Source organism: Puma concolor, chromosome B1, assembly GCF_028749965.1.
Source record: "Puma concolor isolate L17-30 chromosome B1, mPumCon1.1.hap2, whole genome shotgun sequence".
In the NCBI taxonomy this organism is placed as follows: Eukaryota; Metazoa; Chordata; class Mammalia; order Carnivora; family Felidae; genus Puma; species Puma concolor.
The window spans coordinates 86142057-86157835 of NC_141670.1; the positions used below are offsets into that span (position 1 = coordinate 86142057).

Here is a 15779-nt window from a genome sequence, read left to right on the forward strand (position 1 = left end):
ATACGCTCCTCGATTAGTGTTTCATTGAATGACTGGGCACTAGCCAAGTTTACCCGCAAAACTAACCATCACCGATGCACAAAGGGGAATGACTCAGGGCGTTCGAAAATAGCTATCAGCTTCTAGGGTTTGGAGATTCTGCATAAGTAGGTATATCTCCATCTTACAGATGGGGCATCCGAGACTTGGGGATATTAAGTGACTTATTGAGGTTAAAACAGCTAATGACTGGCCCTCTTTTGTGACTGTAACATGTATGCCAGAAACACGACAGAGGCTGCCTCCCAGGAACAGTCAGAAGGATCAGAATGTTTGACTTTTTTCCCCAGAGGAACACAGTTGGTGAGCAAGTTCAGATTCAGAACTTGTTTCCTGAGTGCAGAGCCTGAACTTAGGGAGGTCCATACTGCTTTTGGGGGGCAGGGTGATTTCCTCCTGCTTTCGTCCCTCCCTCACTTCTGCCAGTGTCCAGCTCAGGGTTCTCGTGCCAGTCAGTCATTGTGCCTAGAATACCCTTCTCCCCTCCCATTTCATGCGGGTAATGTCTGTGTAGCCCTCAAGTATTCACTTTGGCACTTCATCAGGAAAATCTTCCCTGAGTACCCAAACAAAATAAATCTCCAGTCATAAGCCTTCCCAAACTCCATGTTCTTCTAAGGTGATACTTAGCACTATTGTCATTAAGTAGTTTATTTATGTTATTTTATTAACCTCTCCTCCCATTACATTCCCTAAAGGAAGGAGCCAAATCACTACCATGCTGATTCCCAGTGTTGAGCACAGTTCTCAGCATTTATTACTTGTTGGATGAATGTATGGGTAAAGGACCGAATGAATGTGATATGTGTCTTCTAAGGAATAAATCTGCAGGCATTCTAAACAGCAATCTGGAAACATGATGACACATCCAGGTTGCTACTCTCCTGTTCTAATCCCCAATCTAATCATATCCAGAGTACAGCTAACCCCATCCTTGGCATGTGGATTCTTCTCAATTTCCATTTAAAAAATTGGCCCCTCCTGCACTCTTCCCTAATTTATGGGTCCCCTTTAAGCATTTGAGCCTAAAGGCCTCTAACACAAAGAAAAGGGTTAGACTGATAGAAGGAAAGAAAACAAAGGTGAGAGAAGAGAGTAAACAGTGCACAGCCGAGGACAAAGTCAGGCATGAATGGAATGTCCTGCGAAGCCCTCATACTTAAGACAGATGGTTCCCTGTCTTCTTGCCCCAGGCAGGAAGTTCTGACTGCTTCTGCCTGGGTCTGGAGTCTTGTGAGAAGAGAAGCTTCTGACTGGAGCAGTCCCTGATAATCTCTTGGGCTCTTGAGAGCCAAGTTGAATGAAAGGTCAGTTAGGAGGCCCCCCTGTGCCTACTGAATGCCCCCCTCCTGCTGGCATGCAGTGAAGGCTCACGGGAGTGCCACATGAGAACAGCAGTGGAGTTGACTGAGCACATCAGCTGTACAAACAGGAAAGGGTACGGTACCCTTCACTCTGGCTTCTGATTTGACAGCCAGCAGCCATAACAACATAAAATGTCGTCTGTATTGTTAAATGCTTCCAGGAGCTCTTTTGTTCTTTTGTGTGAGAGCCCAAATATTAATGGAAACAAGCCTTTATTTTGCAGTTGTCTTCTGACTGTGGAAAAAGAAAGGTTGGATTTATTTACAAGTCGCAAGTTATCCTGAAAGGCCTGTGCAGGCCTCCCCACCTGCATTCTTTCCATTAAGCATTCTTCCTATTGAGAAAGAGAAAAATCTCTCTGTGTCTGCATCCTCTACGTTTTCTGAAACTTGGAAGACTGTTGTGAATCGTAGAGGACAGTCCTGGGATCCAGACAGATTTTGACTAAATCAGCACAGGGTATACCAGGAAGCTCACTGGCCCAGGAGCTAAGAGATGGAGGTTCAAGTCTCGGCTGTGCCTCTGAGCAGTCGAGTGACCTTGGACAAGTCTCTGGGCTGTGGTGGACTAGGTAGTCTGTGCGGTTACCGCCACTCTAAGATGTATGGTTCTCATTGCAGGCATCTTTTCCACAAGTCCTGTGTTGACCCCTGGCTTCTAGACCATCGCACCTGCCCCATGTGCAAGATGAACATTCTTAAAGCCCTAGGGATCCCGGTAAGCACAGCACAGCCTACAGCATCGTAATATGTGTCTTTCTGCATCACTCCCCAAGCAGGGAGAAAACATCACACCTGGATTTTCTATGACCGTCTCATCTTCCTGGCAGAGCTGTCATCTGCTGAGGCCCCAAGAGAACACCCATGTCTGAAACATTTCTCTTCTCACTTTTTCTCACTCTGAGAACATCGCGGCCCTCTCACCACGTCCGTGTCAGCTCCTAAGCTTCTCATCTAGGCTGCAGGGTGCGAGTACAGGCAGGACACAGCAGAGGCTGGACGGCCCGGTTGCACACTGACCGCCTCCTGTGTGTCATCACTCACGTACTGTCAGCAAGGAGGTCTGCGTGCCTCACTTTCTGATGTTGCCCTACAACCACTGGGTTGCACCATGGCTAGCTTTCACTGGAAAGGAGCTCTTCCGGACAATGGGAGGAAAGGATAGCCACTGGGAACCCGGCCCAGAGCCTCTGCTCAACTCAGATCTCTGCAGAGAACAGGAAACCAGAGCCAGAGCTGCTTCATTCTGACACTACCATCCAGCTGGTGCCCTCTGTCATATGTTCATAAAATTGAGCCTCTCCCCCAGTGCAAAGAGAATCCCACCAGCTGGCCGGTTTGATGCTCCAGGGAAGGACTTTCCCAGGATTGTATTAAAGTGAGCCCCACGAGCTGGTGGTTGGTGAGGCACCAGCTGCTGTGGTGAGGGCAGGAAGCAAGCCAGGCCACCAAATCCAAGGGCTGCACAGAGATGTGAGAAAAACATAGGCGCTGTCTAAAAGAAGCTAGACAAACAGGGTACAGAGATCAACCTCCCCCCCCACCCCCGCCCGCCGGCCCCTCCACTTGGCTGCAGCCTCTCTGTTGTCACTTCTCACTACTGATGGCAGAGAGTAAAGAGAATGTTAATGGTCCCAAGATGTCACTGAAGAAGAAAGGATCAGATCAAATATCAAAGGCTTCCTTTAATGCCAAAATGCTAATTATGCCAGGACTACCAGAGGGGCTCTGTTGGAGAGGGCACACCTGAAGCATTATGAGGTCATGCATTGGCTGGAGAATTTTCTACCCTGTACCAGCTGCCTCAACGCAAGCTGTATGCTGTGTATCATGGTTGACACACCAAACGCAAATCGGCTTGTGTGACTATAGCTGCGAGCTAGATTCTGAAAGGCAATGCATTACATTTTCAGGCCAGAGTTGTAAATGCACAATGCATTCAAGGTAAAAATCAATTACAGTGAGCATGAAATATGAGTAAGAGCCCATCATCTCTACCAGATACTAGGAGCCTAGAAAATCGAACGCAGGGTTTGCACTTTTCAACCAGTTCATGCAAGGGAGATGGGAAATGTATGTATGTGTGTGCTTGCATATGTGTATGTTATCTTTAGTCTCCAGAACCTTTAGAATACTCACAATTCAAGGTAGACAGTCACATTATTTGACCCAGTTTCTAATGCTCAGGATATTTTCAAAGCTCCTAAATGTTGATCCCAGTGCTTCTTGGTCAGGACAGTGAAACCAAACCACCCCTGGTGGTTATGTTTCGAACGAAATAGCATTTGACTTCAGACTTCTCCAGAGGAGGTACGACTTCTTCAGAAGCTACTTGAGAATGAGTTGACGATACAAATACTGTTTTCGAAATAGAACTGTTGGGTGGCCTTTGGGCTTATTTCCAAAATTAAAAACATTTTAACTTTTAGCAGTTGGGCATTTTGTACATGGTTTCATGCTCACCAAGTACGGGTAGGATTTTACTCAGCACACTTGACTTCCAGGAAAATAAACATTGGTAGCATCTTTTGGATTTTGCCAAGGATTCATAAAGGCTAGCTGCACAGGAACATGACACGCATCTGTGCTTGCCCCAGAGAACAGAACGTCCTCCAGAAAGAAGAAGGCATGTGGGCCACTTCTCAGGAACCACCAAGGCATATGGCTACCCTCATGCCTCCCCAAGGTTTCTCTGGTCGTGTCCTAGAGGATGATACTGAAGTCTGGATCTGGGAGGAATTGGGGATGTTGTTTCACTCCATGCTTCACCACTGGGTAGCACCATGCCTAAACCATACCAAAAAGGTGATGTTTTATTGCATTCATATAACTTTCCATGTCACTGGGCAAGTTCACAGCCTTCTCACTTAGTAAACACTTCAGCTAACTGAAGCCCTCTTTATGCAGCTTAAAGATATTGTTGTATAATTTTTTTTCTAAATTCCTTATACTCTATTCTTAATCAAGGAAAATTGAAAAGAGGTTGTCAGTCTCTAACAATTAGTCCCTAGTGGTTCTTATCTCTGTATCCCTTTCGTATAATGGGTGTTCAGTAAACGTCTGTGGCATTGTTGCCCCTCAGAGCCAGAAGGCTGTCAGTTACAGAATCATATTTATGAAATTCAGTCTGGTCTCCTTTGGACTGTGTCCACTCACCACTCATTACTTGGTTGTAATCTTGGTCAACTAAATGGTCCAGATACAGGCAGTAAGGGTTTTTTTTTTGTTTTGTTTTTTTGTTTTTTTTTTTTTGGCTTGTTTCTGGTTTTTGTTTTTAATTGAGTATCCTTGTGGCTGCCTCTGCTATAAGGCACACCACACATAAGCCGAAAGCTGAGAGCTGGGGACATTTTCACTTTGTAAAGTGGATTTCTCTAAAATGAGCTAAAGAATGAAAGCACAGCTTGTGGATCATGAAATTCCCATTATAGTGGGTATCTTTTTTTTTTTTTTTTTACAATATTTTGCCAAGAGAAATAAGATACAGAACTGAAAAGGTGGGAGGCCTTCATTGTCAGAAGTGTTTTCATCCCTTTATCTACACAACAGATCTGCACCCTCGTTTCTCTCCAGTCAGTTCTAGGCGAGTCTTTGTAGAACGACAGAATGCAGATCTCAGTGAGTACTCCTCTGAGGTACCATATCACCCAGGCCATTCATATCCCAGCAGTGAACACCTTCTATCGCTATTGTCCTGTTATAAATAGCATGATAGTTACTGAAGAGAAAATTCCATGTAGCTGGGGTATTCCCATGTTCCTGACTTCTAGAGGTTGGTTTATTTGAGTGGTTTCTCCCATGCTAAACTGAATTTGAATACCTATGCAATGTTCACTTGCAGATGGTATTTGAGATCTTCTGCTAAACATTATGACTGTAATTTCTCTTCGAGGTATATAAATTGGGTCCCTTTACACAAACATTCTTCTCTTGGATGAACCACTTAGAGTAGATATAAACTGTGAGTTTCTGTAATGTTTGGTCTCTGAAATATTATACCTAAGCCAAATTATTCATGCCCGCTCCATTAACAGTCCCATTGAGCTAATTAGCTCTTTCTCTTTCCTGCTTCTGTTAAAAATATAATACCGTTCCTCCTAGTGCACAAAATAAAAGGGAACACTCTGCTTCAAAATTAATAACTTTTTTAAAAAAAGAAAAGACAAAAATGAAGAAACAAAATCAACAAGCGAAGTCAACATTTTGAAAACTATGTCAGTGGTTACCGCATATGTGATTGCATTCAGATGCCCATGGAGGAAAGACCAACCAGCACAGTATGCTCATTGTGAAATCCTTTCGTCCCTGACACCGCCCCCCCCCCCATACAATTGGTTTTGCTTATAAGCGTTTTTATATAGTGTAGGGGAGAGAAAAAAGATACTTTCCCTTCTACCCGTCTAGGTTCTCTAGCAGGGGCCCTATAAATGAGACCGGTAAAAGATAGACAAGAGAAAAACAACCAGACATTTATTAACATGTGCACTGCACAAGCACATGGGAGCACTTAGGGATGAGTAACTCAAAGGGGTGGGCAGAACTTGGACATACAGAGCATCTTCACAAAAGAACAAATTTTAATAGAAGTGACCAAAGGACCTTGAGTTTCTCGGGCAGCAAATTCTGGGAAGGTACATATATGAGGGAAACTAATGGCAGAGAAGGGCATATTAGTGAGGTGTGTTATTACAGATTCATTTTGGTGTCAACTCCCAGTCTCTGGTGATCAGAATGTTCTTCTCTTCCTGGTACAGGGAGGGGGGCCACCTTTACAAAATGTCCTACTTTTGGGCAGATGGGAGGAGGGCAGAGAACATTTCTTTACCTGCTTCTTCTCAACTGTCTTCAGCGCAAAATAATCCTTATGCCAACAGCACATTTTGGGGTGGCATATTCTGGTATTCTTGAATAATATACCGTACCTTCACACGGAACTTGACAGTTTTAAAGCATTTTCTCAAATCCTCCCTTAACTGATCTAGGACAGATAGTAACATTCCCAGCTTTTCGTGGTAGTAAACTGAGACACTGATAAAATGTTCAAATCGACATTTACTGAGCACCTTGTAATTGTCAGACACTATATGAGGGCTTGGAAATTAAGATCAACGTAATGTAGTCGTTTCACTTTAAAAAGCTCGTGTCTCACTTTTATGTGGAATCTAAACTAAACTCCTAGAAACAAAGAACAGACTGGTAGTTGCCAGAGGTTGGGGGTTGGGGGGTGGGGGTGAAATGGGTAAAGGTGGTCAAATTGTAAAGCAATCCTGGGGATGTAACATACAGCATGGTGACTGTAGTTAACAATCCTGTTTTGTCTATTTGAAAGTTACCAAGAGAGTAGATCTTAAAAGTTCTCATCACACACGAAAAAAACCTTGCAACTCTATGAGGTAATGGATGTTGGCTAAACTTAGGTGTTAATCATTTTGCAGTCTATATGTATATCAAATCATTCCGTCATACACCTAAACTGATGGAATGTTACATATCAGTTATATTTGAATGAAGCTGGGGGGAGAAAGCTTGTGAACTAGTAGAGTAAGACAGAGACAAGCACAGTTACAAATAAACCACAACACAGGGAGAAATACCTACAAAGTATTACAGTATCCAACATGCTACCTGGGAGGGAACAGTACTTAGAAAAGGTGATGGTTGGCCTGGTAATTGAAGGATGCTTACGAGTTCACCACAGTCAGGTTGAGACCTTGGGATGGGGAAGGCAATGGGGGTAATTGGGACTGATCAGAGGAACAGCATAAGCTATAGCACTGAGATAGGGAATATATGGTATTCTGTGTTTCCAAAGGCTAAGGTGAGGCCAGAAGAGCTGGCTGCCATGAGGCTGTAGAGAGCCTGTTTTGCCCTATTCAGGAGCTTATAATTTATTCTCTAAGAGAAAAGAGGGATCAGGGCACCCCTGAGGTGGCTCAGTTGGTTACGCGTTTGAATCTTGACCTCAGCTCAGGTCTATACCTCAGAGTTCAAGCCCCGTGTCGGGCTCAGTGCTGGTTATGAAGCCTACTTAAAAAAAGAAGAAGAAGAATCAGACCTGTGTTTTGTTTTGTTTTAAAGACTGCTGTGTTGAGAAAGTAGAGAATGGAATATACCAGGGAAGAAACTGTAATGGAAGAAAAGGTAATGGGGAGAGAAAATTCCTAATATAGCTTATGTCGCTGTCTCTAAATTTCAAAAATATGGTGGGTTGGTCATTCAGTGCACTGACTTTTATAACTTGAGTTCCAGTGAATTGGCTCACTTCTAACAGACGGAGAGGTGAAATAAAGAGAGAATACAGAGAAAGAGGGAATGAGCTGAATTTGAGATTTTTGTGAGATTGGAAATTTCCAACTGGCTATTGGAAACACAGGTGTGGAGCTTGAGAGACTGGCTTAAGAGGAGAAAATCAGGACAAGAGTCCCCTGCTTTGGATTGCTTGCTTTGTGCTCCCAGTGAGTCCAGGAATTATGGATTTTCCCTTTGATCTTTGAACACAGTGTAGTCATTATGATGTTAATTCAGTCAATGCCAATCCAGAATTTTCCTCACCTAATCCCTCCCATCCTGATCTGTATCCATTGAGATATGTCAAGCAAAAATTCTTAGTATTTCTTAAGACCAGATCTCTGCAACACCATCTTTTTAAAATAATTTTTATGAGTTTGGGTAGAGGCATAACAACTGAAAATCATTTTAAAAGCTGTTTTTGGAGGAGATATAAATATATTCAATATCATTTCAAACAGCAGAACTAAGACCAAAGAGAAAAACCTACAAAGAGAAAGATTTTGCCCAAAGATAGCATAGTCTAACAAAGGCTGGCCAACACAGGTTGTCTTGCAAAGTAGAGAGCTCCCCATTTCTGTGTTGTTCAAGTGGGGGCTGTCAGACATCTGGGGATGAGGGGCCTGGAGGGACAGAAGTCTTGCAATGATTGGATAATCAAATTAATTTCACCCTAGTTTTATGATTCTAAAATTTTAATTAAGATTTGACCAATGTATGATCGATTTGCACATTAAGTAAATAGGGCATTTTTTACAGCTGGTTTTGGCTTATGTTTAACCACCATCATAACAAAAGTACCCTGTGCTTTTGTGTGTATCTCTAATAAACAATTCACCATGAGTCAGATTCTGTGCCCCCTCCCTACTCTCCTGTCATCAGTGCATTTACGAACAATGTGTGGGTCTTTGGGGGTAATTATCAGCAGTCAGCTACTTTCTATATGAGGAGTAAACAGTATATACAAGGAAAGGTAATCATCATAAATAAATATTATGGCCCCCCCAAGTATTATATTAATATATGAATATTGTTTCTCCTAGAATTGAAATGCTATATCTAGATCTAAACAGAAACTTTGGAAAGGAAATTTTGGAAGATGTTTTCATGTTAATTGCAGAAACTATAGTAGAATATACTTTTTTTTAAGTGATTCAGGAGGAAAACAGTAAAGAACTCAGTTTTCCACTGAAACAAAATATTTAGGCTGTAAACATTTCATCTCTAACTGGATGACAAACACTAAGGAGAGATCCTTTTCTCCTCATTATCAGCCCAATGCTGACTGCATGGATGACTTGCCCACTGACTTCGAGGGATCTCTGGGAGGCCCACCCACCAACCAGATCACGGGCGCAAGCGACACGACTGTAAACGAAAGTTCAGTCACTTTGGACCCTGCTGTCCGGACGGTGGGAGCCTTGCAGGTGGTCCCGGATACCGATCCTACCCCGCAGGAAGGAGAAGTCATCTTCACTACTAACAGTAAGTCCTGCTCCGTTCCAAAGTGCTGTAGTCCACAGAGCTGTTGCCACGTGGGAATTACAAAAAGACACTTTTCCTCAAGAAGGAAAAAAAAAAAAAAAAAAAAAAACGAGTATAATATTGCCAGGCTGAACAGTCATACCTGATAGGCCTTTAGAAGCCCAGTGCTTTCCAAAGCCAACATGGCTGACAGCAGACCTGGCTGGGCATCTGGCCTTGCCCGAACACGGATACCTCTGCACACGCGAAAGCATTGCCTGTCCTAGCCCCGTGGTACCTGAAGTGGGCAGGGAGGTGGCTCTGGTCTCTGAGAGTGATGAAAAAAGCAGCGACAGGGGATGCTTAGCAAGACAGCATAGGGCACAACCCTGCTCACTCTGCGTGTGTGTGTGTGTGTGTGTGTGTGTGTGTGTGTGTGTGTGTGTGAGAGAGAGAGAGAGAGAGAGAGAGAGCGCCCTCCTGAGTGGCCATATGAGCTGCATGCAGGAGACTGCCCTCTCCTGTTTTGCAGGTGTCAGATGTAAATGCCATTTCTTTTAGATGGCTGCTTTTAAAGTACAACCTAATCCCCCAAACACAGTGGCATATTAAACTATCTTTGGGATTCCTTCCCTGTCTTCTGCATATACTCTAACTACTGTTCTATTTGATGGTAGTCATAAAATTATTAAAAAGCTGTGTTAGCATCAAGATCGAAGCTAAAACCTAAAGTATCTGCTCTTCAGTCTTACACAGCAGAGATAAAAGCTTCAGGAGTTCTAAGAAAATCAGCATGCTACAAATTAATGTTGGTTCACGGTTTAAAGGGTGGGTGGATATTGAGATTTTAAAATAAGGTGTATTATCTCTCTTGGTAGAAGTAACCTGTTTGCTGTAGGAAAATTGGAAATGGAGAAAAGTAGATTAAAGCCTTTTGGGATATTTCCTTTTAAGTTGGTCTCTTTTTTTTTTTTTTTTTTTACATATTTGTGATATTTGTAGAATTTATAAAATCATTCATGCTGAAATGTAAAGAGATGCATTTTCTGATGAAGAAATTAATTTAGACCTTGTTGAAAGATTGAAACATGAAAATAATAAAAAAGAATGAAAAAATCGCTCAGTACCCCACCTAGAAATAATCACTCTTAACATTTTGGTGTATTTCCTGATAGCCTTTTATGATACAGTTGAGACAGTACCATAAGGGTTGAATGTTGAGCATTGTAACTGTGGAACTCCCAGAGGACCTCAGCAGGAAGTAATTTCAAGAGGAACTTGGTGGCAAATATCTGTCCATGCACAGTGTATTACTTTGGTGTGGATAAGAATTTTAAGTTTGAAAACCTGACCTTAGAGGCATAATGACCTTAATATCGAAACAATGATCATTAAACACTACAAGTCCTTCAAGACAAATTTCCAATCCCTTTGTTTTGAAGGTCTAGGGAAGTGCTGTCCCATATTAATACAATGTAAGTCACATGTAATTTCAAGCGTTCTATAGTCACGGTAGAAAAATAGGTTAAGTTCATTTTAGTATTTTATTGAACCCAATGTACTCAATATTTTGTAGTCTTTCTTTTGTATTAACTCCTCAAAGTCCGGTGTGTGTTTTACATTTACGGTGCATCTCGGTTTGAACCAGCCACATTTCAAGTGCTTAGGAGTCACATGTCGCTAATGGTTACTAGACTGAAGAGCACAGATCTAGAATACTAGTCATTTAGGGATAGAAGAACCTTAAAAATAATTTAAGCTTTACCGTGATAAACGTCTCATTTTTAATTGTGGCCCAGAAGAGTAAGTGACTGATGTGGGTCAAACAGTAAGTTCCCTTTTCAGAGTACAAGATTGGCCCATAATTTTTCCATTTACATCTTGGATTACCATCGGACATTTCGCTGTTCATTGTCTAGGTGAACTATATTGGAAGGCCAGATAAAATTTTGCTAGCAGTCAAAAACATTGAGGACATGAGCTTTTCTCGAGCCCATAAGAAGAACCAAATCAAGGGGTGCCTGGGTGGCTCAGTTGGCTAAGCATCTGACTCTTGATTTCGGCTCAGGTCATGATCTCATGGTCATGTGATTGAACCCTGCATCGGGCTCCACATTGAGGGTGGAGCTTGCTTAGGATTCTCTCCTTCCCTCTCTCTCTGCTCCCTCCCTGCTCTCGCTCTCTCTCTCTCTAAACAAACAAACAAACAAACACTTTTTAAAAAAGAACCACCAAATCAAAAATGGATCATTTTCCTTTCCATAAAATATTATTTCATTTTCAAGAAAAAAAGTGTCATCTGTGAGATTCCTTGTTTTTAAAAGTGGGTACATACTTCATACATCTCCATAAAGCCCAGATGACAAATGAGAAGGCATGGTTTGTGGGCTAAAATACATCCAAAAATGAAATACAGAATCATGGTCTGTACCCACATAATTAATAATCCCTAAACTGTTTTTGCCTAAAATAGGCTCAAAGTGTTTAGGTCATACCAGGCATTTAGTAGAAGTGTAGAAGCAGGGAGCGCCTCCTGTTCCCAACAGAAGGAAAAATGCCAGGTCATTTCAAAGCAAGAAACTGGTAAATATGAGGGGAAACGAGGCCTGAGGCCACATTTGTGGTCGGAAGACTTAATGGTATAGGTGAATACGGCTAGAGATCTCAGTCTCACAGTACAAACACTGAGTTTATTCTCAAAATAGTTTTGCTGGGCCATTTATTTCTGACTAGTTTTCTTTATTGGGATTTAACAGCATATTCCAAACAGAGTCATTCTGATTAAGTATTAATTGTTTTATATCATTAACCAGCTGTAGATTCCTTAAGGAGCAAACCCTGTGCTGTATACAAGTCTGAAAATTTCCTAGTGCCCTAACTCAAATAAATAATCCATAGATGAACAAACACAAATGTCTGAATAAATGGGTGAAAAGATTCAAGTTCTCATCAACCCTGTTATAACCAACCCTAATGCTGCCTAAAAATAACATGGATGGAGAATTAAGTGTAGTTGCAAATCACAAATAAATAATCCAGTGGAGGTTGGACCTAACTTTTCTTCACATCATCCTTTCCCACCTCAGATCTCTACAGACCCAGAAAATTACCAGAAGATGAGGAAATAACAGTAGGTAACAAATACGTCACACCACCTGTGCACCAGGCACCCTTTTTAGCCCTTTATATATACAACAACCCTACGAGGTAAATATTATTTTTATTGTCATTTTACTGATGCAGAAGTGGAGGCACAGAGAGATAAAAGTAACCGACCCAGGGTCCTAACTAGTGGAAGGTGGAGGTGGAATTCAAAGGAGTTTCTAGTCCCAGACCCCCATGCTTAGCTACGCTATGGTCAGAGTGTGAACAAAGGGAGAAAATAAACACAGTCACTCGCACCCTTCTCATTTATTTATTCCTTTTCTCCATCTTGCTGAATCTCTGAAAGGCCAAAAATGTGTGTGTTCTTACGTGATCTTCATCCCTACCTCTTTTCTTCCTTTCTGGCAAATGGTGTGTGGTTCATCAAAGGCACGTCAAAGTCATGTCAGCACTCAAGGCGGGGAAAGCATAGAACAGATTGCCTTTAGAGTGAAGAGGGAAAAATCTGGCATTAAAGGATCATCTCCAGTTGTCAGGAAAGGCAAAAAAGAGAAGCATTTACACAGCAAAGGAAACCCAGACTCTCTGCAAGTCTGGCATTTGGGAGGAAGATGTTCCCATGTGCATTATCTTGAATGTTTCTGACATTCTGCCTTTTAGAACCTCAAATGGCAGTCCCAAATCACAGCGTTTCTCCTGCACCTTAGTGCAAGGGGTCACTTTCTGAATGCTCTGATGTCACTCACCAGTCTTTGTCTGCACCCAAAACAGACATTGCCTTCTGACTCCCCAGGCTGCAAGTTTGGGGATTTGCTTCAGCAAGGAAAAAAAGTTCCTCAGGATCAAAGGAAAACAAAGCCAAACAAACACCAACGTGTGTTTGCAGACCCCAGAGAGGAGCGAGAGAAAGACACAAAAGGAGAAGATTCTGTTACTCCTCTGCAGAAACATTCAGGACCACTTGACATCTTCTTAGGAGGGTCTGAAACCTTCCCTTAATTTTTAGAGAAGCTGTCCATTTCCCTTCCCAAATCACAACACGACGCAAGCCCCCTAGGACTCTAGGTCATTACCCACCTTGCCACTCCTCCTACCTCCAACTAGAAAAAGTCAGCATTCAGCCCCTGGGGTGAAGAGTGGAGGGTGGGAGGGGTGAGGGAGCTGGGACCTAGAAAGAGACATGAAAATGGACAAAATCAAGACATCCCAAAGCTGCTCCTGTACCTTGTGAGCACATGCCAGAATATGTTTGGCCAGGAGACCTGGTCTTCCGACTTTACAGAAGGAAGCATGAGTTATTATGTACCCAGCTAGTTGAAATGACCTGCGGTACGGGATTCCTCTGGGAAACTTCCTTTGCTAACTTCCTATCAACTCAGATCCTTGGGGTAAGCAGAGTGTATCTAATGTATTCAGCAAACATGATTTGTGATGTGTTAAAAATGCATCTTTATTTTTGCTTCACTGCCATTTCATATAATATTCTCCTACCTTGGATGAAAACTCCAGCAGGCCTAGGAATTTTCTGCTCACTTTTAGGTCACTGACACTTCTAAAAGTCCCTTCAGGTCCCAGATACAGACAAATTTTTGTGCAGGGCCCTTTTCCTGGTAATTGCCATGACTCAGGGCAGGAGGACCTCTTGCTTACTCTCAAGGCTTCCCGCAGCCCCTATGCGTCCAGCAGTCTGTTTGCAGCCTCAGTCTGCGGAAGTGCCCTTACCCCCCAGGCCTTTTCGGTTAGGTCCCCAGTCCTGCTCTTTCTCCCACGGGGTCATCTCTAGGACACTCACACATCACCTGCCCTGGCAGTCCTCTCCAGACCAGCAGCTGTGTCTGACCTCTGACCTCATGCAAGCCATCCGCCTCCTCTATCTACACTCCAAGCAGGAAAGAGACCCGAGTCCATAGTCTTCTTTAGGTTTTCATAGGCTTAAGCCAGTTCTCTTTGAGTCCCACCTACAAGAACATATTTCAGAATCCCCTGCGTGGTTCCCTTACAGTAACCCCTCACTGGGCTTGGTTGTGGGAGGTAGCCCTTCCCCACCCCTTTTGCAAGAGGAGTGGCATTAAACATGACAATACTCTCTCCTCAGACAGTCTCTTTACAGGTTCTCTACCTTCCTCTCCTTCTCTCTCCTCTTTATTATCTCAAAGTGGGTGATGGGGTCAAGAATCATAGAACAGGTTCAGCAATCCCTATCAAAATAACACCAGCATTCTTCACAGAACTAGAACAAACAATCCTGAAATTTGTATGGAACCAGAAAAGACCCCTAATAACCAAAGCAATCTTGAAAAAGAAAACCAAAGCTGGAGGCATCACAATCCCAGACTTCAAGCTGTATTACAAAGCTGTCATCATCAAGACAGTATGGTACCGGCACAAAAACAGACATAGAGAACCCAGATCGATGGAACAGAATAGAGAACCCAGAAGTGGACCCACAAACGTATGGCCAACTAATCTTTGACAAAGCAGGAAAGAATATCCAATGGAATAAAGGCAGTCTCTTCAGCAAATGGTGCTGGAAAAACTGGACAGCGACATGCAGAAAAATGAACCTAGACCACTTTCTTACACCATGCACAAAAATAAACTCAAAATGGATGAAAGACCTAAATGTAAGACAGGACGCCATCAAAATCCTAGAGGAGAAAGCAGGCAAAACCCTCTTTGATTTTGGCCTCAACAACTTCTTACTCAACATGTCTCCAGAGGCAAGGGAAACAAAAGCAAAAATGAACTATTGGGACCTCATCAAGCTTCTGCACAGAGGAGACAATCAGCAAAACTAAAAGGCAACCAACAGAATGGGAGAAGATATTTGCAAACGACATATCAGATAAAGGGTTAGTATCCAAAATCTATAAAGAACTTACGAAACTCAACACCCAAAAAATAAATAATCCAGTGAAGAAATGTGCAAAAGACACGAATAGATACTTCTCCAAAGAAGACATCCAGATGGCCAACTGACACATGAAAAAACACTCAACATCATTAATCATCAGGGAAATACAAATCAAAACCACACTGAGATACCACCTTACACCTGTCACAATGGCTAACATTAGCAACTCAGGCAACAACAGATGTTGGCGAGGATGCAGAGAAAGAGGATCTCTTTTGCACTGCTGGTGGGAATGCAAATGATGCAACCACTCTGGAAAACAGTATGGAGGTTCCTCAAAAAATTAAAAATAGAACTACCCTATGACCCAGGAATTGCGCTACTAGGTATTTATCCAAGGGATACAGGTGTGCTCTTTCAAAGGGGCATATGCACCCCAATGTTTATAGCAATGCTATTGACAATAGCCAAAGTATGGAAAGAGCCCAAATGTCCATCAACAGATGAATGGATAAAGAAGACGTGGTGTATATATACAATGGAGTATTACTCGGCAATCAAAAAGAATGAAATCTTGCCATTTGCAACTACATGGATGGAATTGGAAGGTATTATACTAAGCAAAATTCGAGAAAGACAAATATCATATGATTTCACTCATATGA

The 15779-nt window shown here is 42.5% G+C and overlaps 1 protein-coding gene across 3 annotated transcripts in view; it reads left to right on the forward strand.

Annotated features, from left to right (window-relative positions):
* Positions 1 to 15779, forward strand: part of RNF150 (ring finger protein 150) — a 292634-nt gene that overhangs the window by 204082 nt on the left and 72773 nt on the right. For all 3 annotated transcript variants that reach the window (XM_086704179.1, XM_086704180.1, XM_086704178.1), the window contains exons 5-6: positions 2025 to 2121; positions 8966 to 9176. In XM_086704179.1, the coding sequence (XP_086560305.1) occupies positions 2025 to 2121; positions 8966 to 9176 (308 nt within the window). The remainder of the gene's footprint in view (positions 1 to 2024; positions 2122 to 8965; positions 9177 to 15779) is intronic.